Below are 11521 nucleotides of genomic sequence, written 5' to 3'. Positions count from 1 at the left end.
AATTTATTAATTTTAACTTAAAAAATATCAAAATAGATTACCATTTTGACTGTTTTTCTTTCTTAATTGAAAATTCCTCTCTTTGTATAAAAATTGCATCTTTTTTATATTAAATACAACTAATTGGTTGAAGATTCATCTGTTTTATTTGAAGTTTCAACTGTTTTTAACTTAAAATTAAAATAATTTCTGCTTGAAATATCAACAATTACACTTTTTTAGAGTTTATCGTTTTTGGTTGAAAGTCGAACTACTTTATTAAAAGCTCATTGTTTTAGTGGAAGATTCATCATTTTGATTGATAATTCATCTCTTCGGTTCAAATTTGATAAGAAATTTCATGAACTTAAAATTTTTTTTAATCTGAACAATTTATATACATTCTAAAAAAATAGAGTCTATAATGCATACATATTGAACTGCGATTTTGAATTTTCTTCATTTATAGTCGATTTAGCATTAAAAAGCTTTATTTTGTAAATAGGGTCATTCATAATTTTTTTTGTGCTTAAAGTTAAGTTTTTTTATAAACTTTTACTCCAAAAAAATTTAAATGCAAAACTAAAACTTAAATTTGTTTATTCAATAATTTGTAATAATTAATTAGAAAAAGACAAAATATCGACCGCAAATGTCAATTTTTTAAACGAAATATGTGGCGCCCCCATGGTGAGAAACACGTGGTGTGACGTCATATGATTTCGAATTTCGTTAAACACATGTCACTGTTTATTTTCGTCTAATTTCAGTGAAAAAACGTACCTTTCGTATTTAATGATGACACATTTTAGTATTTGTTTAAAAAAATGTATATAACAATTACATAAATTATTGTTTAATTAATTCCAATGGTTAATCATCGCATAAAAGGTCATTACAACAATAATTTCAGAAAAAATAATTTTTTTCTTAGAGGAAATGGCCGATTAAGACATTTTTTAACGAAATTGTAATTTATAATATATATTATTTATGTTTGATGAAGCTTGAAGTATATAAATACCTTTAAAAACAATCGTAAATCAGTTATGATCAGGAAAATTAATTTAGCTATGAGAAAAGCTCATTTATTTAGAATTAGATTATAAAAATGTTTATAAAAACAGTAAATGTCAACTTATGCACATTTTACGTTATAAATTATGACTTATAAATAATCTTAGCAGTAGCGTGGAACAATTTTTTCTGGAAGAAAAAAACACTAGTAATAATTTGTTTATAAACATTGTTTATAATAAGTAAGTTAAGTATTATTATAATTATTTCTATTATATGAGTGTAGGCGCAATAATTCCAGCGAATAGTGAGTTTTTTCTGTATTTTTTCTTCAGTAAAATAAATCACAAAGCTTAAATGGCCAATTTTATTACTTTATTAGTTTATATACTGTTGCTCTGTGGAAAAATTAGCAAATCGAAAATCACAGTTCTTTTGAAAATGTAATCCTTAGTATTTAGATACAAAAATTTATAATTCGCAGGTTGGCCGTTTTAATCGCAGAAAAAAATCCCCGGTCATTTCCCGATTCGCTTACATTTTTCACGGTCAATGAAGATAAATCTCGAACTCTAAACCTAAAAACGTTTCCATTTGAATTAAGAAAAAGTGGACTGCAAATCATTTTAAGCAATTTTAAGCTAGAAATATTAAAAATTGAACGATTAGATTTTTATTATAAACTGAACAATTTTCAAGTCAGAAGTCAAATTATTTGAATTTTAAATGGTTCAAAAATCCTCAAAAAGCTTCAAAACTTTATTTCAAAATCTTCAAACATCTCAACGTTGTTTTAATTTTTTTCAAATTTTAAATTATTTAGGAAATTTTTTTCAGAACTTCTAAACATCACGTGGACACTTCCTTTAAATTAATTGAAATAATTTCAAATTTTAAATTAATTTTGAATCTCTTCACAACTTCTCGAATTTTTCGTAGGAATAATAGGTGTTCTACTTATTATAGATAAATATTCCACAATTTTACTTGTAAATTGAATTTGTTTAAATAGAACAATTGAAATTTTAACGCTCGAAAATTTAGTTTTTGTGTTTAGTTTTGAATACTTGATTTATAATCACTGATATTAAATGAACAGTCAAATATTTCTAAATGTTAAGCAACTGTTCTTTTTCCTAATTACAAATTTTAGACTAAAGAATACTTCAAATTTAATCAAAGCCTTTAATTATTAATATATTATTTTGAAACTATTTTTAAATAAAAAATAGTTTCTAAATTTCAATTGGGCATTCGAATTTTTTTAACTATTAAGGCTTTGCAATTGAAACAGTTTAATTTTTAGCATCATAATCTGAAAATTATTAAATTTTAAACAGATTCCGTAGCGTCTTGTAAAATCAATTACAAATCACTTTTTAATCCTGAATTAATTTTGAATTTTGCTAAAATGACATTATTCAAACTTTAACCTTTTTTCTTAAATCAATTAGCTATAAAGGATTTTAATTTAAAATTGTACAATTTTGAAATTTTTTTAATTGAAAGTTTAAATTCTAAATCCAAATTTATACAATTTTAAATTATTTAAATTAAAGCAAATAATTCTGTATTTGTTTAGGATGAAATTATTTAAATTTTAACTTTTTTCTTAAAGCATTTAGCTATAAAGGATTTTATTTTAAAATTGTACAAATTTAAACATTTTAAAATTTTAAAATGAAATTATTCAAATCGTAATCTTTTCTATTTTACAATTATTTAGCTATAAAGGATTTATATTTAAAATTCTACAATTTTGAAACATTTAAATTTGAAACAACAAAATTTTGAGCGTTTAAATTTTAAATTATAAATTTTAACATTCCAGATATTTTCAGTAATCGTGAATTAAATTTTAATAATTTCAATATTAATTTTTAAACTTAAATATTAATTTTTGTAACTAAATTATTTCTACGACAAATGATAGAAAAATAGTTATAAAAAATGGAATGTAGAACGCTAGGCTTTATAAACTAACCTAAAATTCATGTGATATTTCTTTTCGCGATCTTGATAAAACCATTTTCTCAAACAAAGAGATGTAGATAAATGCAAAGGGATAAATTATAGTTATTTTTCAAGAATGTAGTTCAGAAATTAAGGAAAATTCGACAAATCACGAATAATAGAACAAAGAAAGAATATTTTTAATTTGTAACCTAACTTTCTCAATTTGGTTATCACACTATTTTATTTCTAAAAAGTAGTAATTTCAAATGCTTACCATGTCATGTATATTCCAGGGTTTCTCCCCTTTGCAACCGCGTAATACGACATGTTCCAGTCAACTATCTTTCTGAAAATAGTATAAAACTGAATCCAAAATCTTCAAAATATACAAAACAATTTTTGTTTACAAATTACAATGTAATACACAAGTTGACTGGACCAAACTGGACTAGTGTGAATGTGTGAGCTAGCGTGAGCGACAGGCGACAACGACAGTGCTGCCACAGTTTCCCAACTTTTCCGTTTTGTTTCGCTTGGTCAAAAAATACGGAGTGTGCTTTTTATTTAAAAATATAAAAATTGTGCCTTTTCTGTGAACTAAAATGGACATTGGAGAGTTGTTATCCTACAAGGTAAATTTTAGTTTATTCACGAGACCTTTTATGCTTCACAAAGGCTTAAAATTCAAAACATTAGTAACTTAACCTAATAAATGAAAATGTCAAGAATTCATAAAAATGTTGAAATGTGTGGTCAAAAAATCATTTCCTGCGGTCTGTCTTGATCTTTAAATTGTTAAAATTCTCTCTAAGTCGCTTGAAAAATCAGATTTTTCATGTAAAGTTAATTTTATTCCAGAAATCAAATAAACGGTGTGACCTTATTTTTTACGAAAATAAAATTTTCCCTACTTTATAGCCATTTGATTAAATTTCGGCTTGAAGTGTGTGCATTAATTAATTTTATCGATCAGCATAATTTATTTCGTGAAGTCCTGTGTTTAAAATTATAGTTTTAATTGAAAAATTCGAAAAAACGAAACACGACATGAAATAACCTCAAAAATCAGATAATTTCTTTTCACGATATTAAATCTGTATTACTTGCAAAAGTATTCACGTATATACCTATCCGTTGAGATTAATTAATAATGTTGGAAATTAAACAAGTTTGAATTTATTCCTTTTACAGAAATAATTGTATTTTACTTTGGAATCCGTATTAGAAGAGCAATTTTAAATTGAAAGCTTAAAATATAATATTTGAGACATTTTTATCGCATTATTGTAAATTAGAATTCTCTTAAATTTTTTGATTTTGTTTTAGATTAAAAATTTTTCAATTTGGAAGACGTAAATTATACACTAGAATTTCGAGCACTTGAATTTTTAAAAATTGTTGAATTTTGTACACATTATATTTGAAGTTGATCAATCTAAAAGGTTTAAAAATTTTTTAATATTCAGTTTTTAATGATCAATACTAAAATTATATATATTTTGCATTTGCATTTATTTTTTAATTTTTAAATCTTCCAATTTATAATGATATCTAATTTTTAAAAATTAATTATTTGTTGGTTGAAAAATTGTCTTTGTTAGTTGAAAATTAGTCATTTGTTCGAAATTATTGTTCTTGGTTCAAAAAAAAATTTTTTTTTTGCGTGAAAATTCCATTATTCTGGTTAAAGATTTATAATTTTAGTTAAAAATTCATCTTCTTGGCTTACAATTCAAATATTTTAGTCGAAGATTCATCATTTTAGTTCAAAACTCATCAGTTTGGTTGAAAATTAATTTTTTTAACTAAATATTTTATTTTTGAATAAGAAATAAATGTCGTTCAATCAATAAAATACTTAAAATACAGGGAATCGTATCAATATTCCATTTTTTGTTGGTAATTATTTTTTTTTAGTTTAAAATTCAACTGTTTTGTTGAAAAACTGCCTTCTTGGTCAAAAATGTAACTATTTATGTAAAAAAAAATTTAGTTCTGTTAAAACACTTTTTTTTAGAAAATTAATCTTTTTTTTTATAAGTTCATATTTTGGATTGAAAATAAAACTACTTAATTTCTAGAATAGTTTGAGAAATGATTAATTATGTTTTTAGTATTAGTTAATTATTTATATATAAATATAAATATTTTCTTCGAAAAAAATATAAATTTTCAACAAAAAATGGAAGTTAAATTTTCAGTTCAAACCCTCAATTTCAAAAGAAAAGTTGAATTTTCAACAAAAATAATAAAGCTTTCAAACAAATAAATAAAGTACGAACTAAAATTATGTATCTTTAATCTAAAACATTAGTTTTTAACAAAGTAGTTCAACTTTCAACCAAGTAGTTGAATTTTCAAGCCAATTAGACAAATTCTCAACAAAACAGTTGCATCTTCAATCTACAAATGCTAATTTTTAGAAAAAAAAAATAATATTTGGTATTTAAACCATAAAATATTTTAATTTAAAAAAAAAAATAATTGAAAGTATAAAAACATACGATTTTGCAACCAAATACTTGAATCCTCGACTAAAACAGATTAATTTTAAACCATTCATTGGAATTTTATTTAAAAAATTGATTTTCCACACAAAAAATATCAATTGTGAATCAAATATATATAAGCGAATAGTTTGAACTTCAACTAAGAACATTTATTTTTTGCCAAAAAAGATAAATTTATAACAAAATACATAAATTTTTAACCAAATAGTTGAATTTTCTAACAAAAAAATACGAATTTTCAACCAACTACATACACTTTTAACTAAATATTTTTGACAATCGATTGATATTAGTTCAAATTTTATTTGATTATTTTCTAGTATGTATTTTTTTCGTTTTGAACATTTTTAAACTATAATTGAAGTTTTAAGCTAAAAAATGTAAATTTTTAACCAAAAATAATGTAGTGTAATTTGTATTGAGTACAGTTTAATTTGTATCAAATAGGTGAATTTTAGATCAAATTGTGAAATTTTCAAGTCAAAAAGACAGTTTTTTAGCAGTTAAATTTTCAGTTTGAAAAAATTATTTTGGCCAAAAAGAAAACGATATTTTCAACTAAAATAAACCATTTTTAGCCAAAGAAAATAAACTTTTAAGAAAGCAGTTCAAGAAGTAAAATTTTTAATCTAAAAAGATTAATTTTCAACTAAACAATTGAATTTTTAACCAAAAGAAATTTTTTTTCTAAAAAATACGAGTTTCGAAATACATAAATTTTCTACCAAATAGTTTAATTTTGTTCCAAATCGTTTACTTTTCAACCAAAACAAATCAACTTTTAACCATACAGTTGCATTTTTAGCCAAAAAAAGATTAAATTTCTACAGAAAGAAATAAATATTCAAGAAAATAGCCAAATTTTCAGTAAAAAATTATTTTAGTCAAGAAAGAAACAAAATTTTAATGACACTGTTGAATTGTCAAGCCAAAAATATGAATTTTCAGCCTAGAAGTATGACCTATTAAGAAAATTTTTTTGAATTTTCAACAAAATAATTCAATTTTGAAGAAAATAATAAAACTTTGAAATAAAAAAGATGAATTCCTAACGAAAAATGTCATAGTAGATTTTTCAACCGAGAAGAATGAGCTTTAAACCAAAAATAATTGGATTTTCTCATTGTGTTCTATTACTTCAATTCGAATTTAAACGGACAAATTAGAAAAAGGGAAAAGACTAAAAACTTCGATAAACAAACAGGAATTTTGATCATTTATACAGAAGCAAAAACATTTAAAATAAACATTGAAATTAATTTGTAATACTTAAAAAAATTTTTTGATACTATTTTAACATTTTTTTTTTGTTAATTTGACACTATTCACAAAATTTTTGATCTCTAAAGTGATTCCAAGGCCTGGGTACTCTTATTTTTGAAATTTCGCTTTAAAAAAAAACTTCCCCTTTTTCCCTATTCTCTTTAAATATACGATATTTGAAAAAACAAAATTTGTCTTGTGGGAAAATTGTCTGTAATTATCCAGTGTACCTTTTATTGAATAATAATTAAAGCAAATATAGCACTTAAATAAATTATTTATAAATAAATAATTTACACGTTTTTAGTGCTGAACCATTAAAAATACGCTTAAAAAAATGTGAAGCTGAACAATTTTAAAGCATGTTGAAAATCTGAATACTGGAGATAGAAGTTGTTATGCAATACAAAATGGGAAGAATTACAAAATATATAGTAATTTTTAAATAATTATTAGAAGGTAAAGAATTTTTACTCAAAATGTACAAAGTTAAATACCTAACTAAAAAATTGAATATTCCAAATTGATCAACTGCAATTTTAAATGCTCTAGCAGGAGCAATTTTTAATTTAAGTTAAACAGCACTGAAGAGTAGGGCGGAGTGAAAATTCTAAAATAAATCGTTTGAGCTGAAGGAAAAAATTTGTGGGTTGGCATTTAACAAAAGTGAAAAAAAATTCAATTAGTCAAATTTAACGATTTCAAATTCAAAATATTTCCTTTTGGTTAAAAGATTATGACGAATTTATCATCTTTACAGCTTTTACTATTAAAATAATAAAAAAGTACGAAATTTAAAAATATATTTTTTTCTCAATAACAATTTTTTGAAAAACGTGCAAAAACATATTTTTTTATTGAGTCTGCACACTAGGGTGGTCCAAAATGCATTAGAATTTTTTTTTCGAATTTGTATACAAAACGCCCGGAAATTTATTCGAATCCACAAAAAAGTAAACCCATTTTTTAATTTTTGAAAAAAAATAATATTTAGAGGTGGCGCAAGCCCCATGAAGTTTTACACGTATTTCCCATAAGAAAAAAAGACGTTTTTGTAAATTTTATTCAAAGTTCTCAATATTAGGTGAATCGAGTTCGAAATTCACCATTTCTCTTCACAATTAGTCACAGAATGCGAATAAAATATTTCTTTTCAAATATCACACCCATGAGTCTGTTTTATAGGGTCCCAAAAAACCCCCATAAGTGAAAAAATGGGTTTTTCGAGTCTTTGGCGCTAATTATGATTTTTTTGTCGGTTTTTTTTAACGCAGATTGTTTCAAATACATGAAATACTACTTTATACTGATAATTAGATGTTTTTTTAAATTGTTTAAATAATTTATTATTGACTTTAGCAACTTTCTCTTAGAAACGGGTTAGAAAGTCAAGGTTTTTTCTGAATTTTTCAACCTATTTTCAACTTTTTAGTTAGAGCGAGGTAATAATCAATTAAAGTTAACAAAAATAATTGTTTAAACAATTTGTTATTATTCATAACAATATTAGCTTAGAATAATGCTAGAAAGTTGCAGTTTTTTCTGAAATTTACAACTTTTTGTCCACTTTTCACTTAAAGTGAGTAATTATTTAATTTAATTCAGGAAAAATAATTGTTTAAATAAATTATTATTGTTTATGGCTATCTTCTTCTAGATTAATACTACAAAGTTGCGGTTTTTTCCTGAAATTTTTAACTTTTTATCACTTTTCAATTAGAATGAAGTGATAATTAATTCAAGTTAACAAAATAATTGTTTGAACAATTTATTATTATTACTAATAATATTCTCTTTGCTTAATGATAGAAAGTTGCGGTTTTTTCTGAAATTTTAAACTTTTTGCCCGCTTTTCACTTAAGGTAAGTTAATATTTAATTTAATTTAACAAAAATAATTGTTTAAAAAAATTATTATTGTTTATGGCTATCTTCTCTTAGATTAGTGCTAAAAAGTGCTAGAAAGTTGTGTTTTTTTCTGAAATGTATAACTTTCCTTTACCTTTTTAGCTTGAACATTTAATAAATAATCAATAGAGAGAATCATATTTTAAACAATCTCTTTCTTTTTTACTTTTAATTATTCTATTCTTTGTTTTTGTCTCTTTTGTATAATAGCTTTTTTGTTTTAATTAATTTTTTTTAACATTGGGAAAAGAACAAAAATAATTTACTTAAAACAATTCAATACTATTTAAAGTATGATTCTCTCTGATGTTTATTTATTATTTGTTCACATCTAAAAAGGTAAAGCAAAGTTAAACATTTTAAAAAAACGCAACTTTTTAGCACTAATCTAAGAGAAAATAGCAGCTATAAACAATAATAATTTGTTCAAACAATTGTTTTTGTCAAATTAAATTAAATATCAACTCACTTAAAGTGAAAAGTGGGAAAAAAGTTAAAAATTTCAGAAAAAAACGCAAGTATCTATTATTAAGCAAAGAAAATATTATTAGCAATGATAATAAATTGTTTCAACAATTATTTTCTTAACATGAATTAATTATTACATAACTCTAATTGAAAAGTGATAAAAAGTAAATAATTTCAGGAAAAAACCTCAACTATGTAGTATTAATCTAGAAGAAGATATCTATAAACATTAACAATTTGTTTAAACAATTATTGTTGCCGAATCAAATTTAATAATTACTTACTTTAAGTGAAAAATGGACAAAAAGTTGTAAATTTCAGAAAAAACCGCAACTTTCTAGCATTATTGTAAGCTAATATTGTTATAATTAATAACAAATTGTTTAAACAATTATTTTTATCAACTTTAATTGATTATTACCTCGCTCTAACGGAAACGTTGAAAATAAGTTGAAAAATCCAGAAAAAACCTTGATTTTTCAACCCTTTTCGAAGAGAATGTTGCTAAAAACAATAATAAATTGTTAAGAAATTTAAATAAACATCTAGTTATCAGTATAAAGTAGTATTTCATGTATTTGAAAGAATCTGCGTTAAAAAAACGCAAAAAAATCATAATTAGCGCCAAAAACTCGAAAACCCCATTTTTTCACTTATGGGTGTTTTTTGGGACCCTATAAAACAGACTTATGGGGGTGATATTTGAAAAATAATATTTTATTCGCATTCTGTGAAGAATTGTGAAGAGAAATGCTGAATTTCGAACTCGATTCACCTAATATTGAGAATTCTGTATAAAATTTACAAAAACGTTTTTTTTTCTAATTGGAAATACGTGTTAAATTTCATGGGGCTTGCGGATACCTCTAAATATTGTTTTAAAAAAGGGTTTTTTTGTGGATTCGAACAAATTTACGGGCGTTTTGCATAAAAATTCTAAAAAAAATTTTTTTTGACCACCCTACTGCACACATTTAGTAAAAAAATGTTGAATATGTCAAACCTGAAATTTATTCAGCTTGAGCCAAAGAAACGTTTTATCATTTTGCTTTTTCGGGAAAATATGTTTGTCGTGATTTAGGATTTTTGGGATCTCCGTTTTTTGCGATTTTGGAAAACACCGTGAAAAAAATCAGTGCAGAAAAACATGTTTTGGTACATTTTGCAAAAATTCTAAATAAGGCAGAATTTTTTCTTTGATTGAAAAAAGTGTTGTCCTTCAGCTCAAACGATTCCATTATTTTAGCATCTTGACTTCGCACTGCTGAACATATCAAAATTGTGTATTTCACTCATTTTATTCTTTCTCCAACTTTTTTTATGTCACTGCGAATGGATTTTCAAATGCCCTAAGTATATCCAATTAAAACAACATTAATTTTCTAATGGAAGTCATTGGAAAATCATTTAAAATTAAAAAATTCTTATAAAAAGATTGTTCGTTCTTTTCCTCATGTAAAAATAAATGTTTAATCTTTCCCCTATTTTCCCCTTCTTCGTGCTTAGCCTCCAAATACTCCAAAAAGAGCATTACCAGAAGATCTCATCGAAGATGAGGAAGAGGATGAGTGGGAAAACGTAAAACGGCGTAAGAAAGTGATCAGAACTCCCTATCATCCTCGAATGAGACAACGAGAAATTGAAGGCACCCCGGTGAGAGGCACCCCGATTAGAGGTACTCCGCTCAGAAGTATTGAACCTCCCACCCCAATTCGATCAGATCTTCCCTACTCAGTTCACGATGTCGTTGAGACTGAACTCACAGATAAGGAAAAGGAAGATATTCTCAAGTATGTGGAGACTGAGGCTGTCGAGACCGAAGTTCTCGATGAAGGTTCTCTCAAACGAATGATTCTTTTATTCGAAAAGAGAGCACTCAGGAATCAAGAGATGAGGGTCAAATTTCCTGATCAACCAGAAAAGTATGTATAATCTTTCTATTTATGTTTATTAAAAAATTAATTTTTTCAGTTGCCCCTGACCTAGAATCCCGGATATCAGCTTAGAATTTTAAGCACCCGGAAAAATCCGGGCATGTTTTTAGAATTTGGGAATTTTTTGGATATGTTTTTTTACTTCTGCAATGAATATCGTCTCGGTCTTTGAAAAAAATTTGTTTGCATTTATGATTATGTTTGTGAACCATCTCTCTTTAAAAATTTTATTAATGTTGATAATAATGGACAAGTGTTCGCAGCATGAAGTTGTTTCTGTTTATTGACCGGAAATTTAATTTAATAGCCGGGAATATATAGTTCTAAGCAACCTGTTCAAATTTCATAAATTTTCAGAAAGTCTTGGTATTTTTAATGTTAATTTTTATCATTTACCCAACTTTCGAATAACTATTTATTTGTTTAAATTTTGTATCACTCCGAATTTGATTTCTTAAAATTTTAATTATTAATAACCTTTTACACT

At 24.7% G+C, this 11521-nt stretch overlaps 2 protein-coding genes across 2 annotated transcripts in view; one reads left to right on the top strand and one right to left on the bottom strand.

Annotated features, from left to right (window-relative positions):
* LOC117170096 (ribonuclease H1-like) overlaps positions 1-3396 on the bottom strand; it is a 12860-nt gene extending 9464 nt beyond the window's left edge. The window contains exon 1 of the mRNA XM_033356623.1: positions 3227-3396. Coding sequence (XP_033212514.1) covers positions 3227-3279 — 53 coding nt within the window. The 5' untranslated portion in view covers positions 3280-3396. The remainder of the gene's footprint in view (positions 1-3226) is intronic.
* A 70-nt stretch (positions 3397-3466) lies between these two features.
* LOC117174305 (beta-catenin-like protein 1) overlaps positions 3467-11521 on the top strand; it is a 35022-nt gene continuing 26967 nt past the window's right edge. The window contains exons 1-2 of the mRNA XM_033363293.1: positions 3467-3584; positions 10607-11022. Coding sequence (XP_033219184.1) covers positions 3555-3584; positions 10607-11022 — 446 coding nt within the window. The 5' untranslated portion in view covers positions 3467-3554. The remainder of the gene's footprint in view (positions 3585-10606; positions 11023-11521) is intronic.

This window comes from Belonocnema kinseyi, chromosome 1 (genome assembly GCF_010883055.1).
Source record: "Belonocnema kinseyi isolate 2016_QV_RU_SX_M_011 chromosome 1, B_treatae_v1, whole genome shotgun sequence".
In the NCBI taxonomy this organism is placed as follows: Eukaryota; Metazoa; Arthropoda; class Insecta; order Hymenoptera; family Cynipidae; genus Belonocnema; species Belonocnema kinseyi.
The sequence above is the reverse complement of the archived record's forward strand: the minus strand, read 5'-3'. Positions and strand labels throughout refer to the sequence as shown.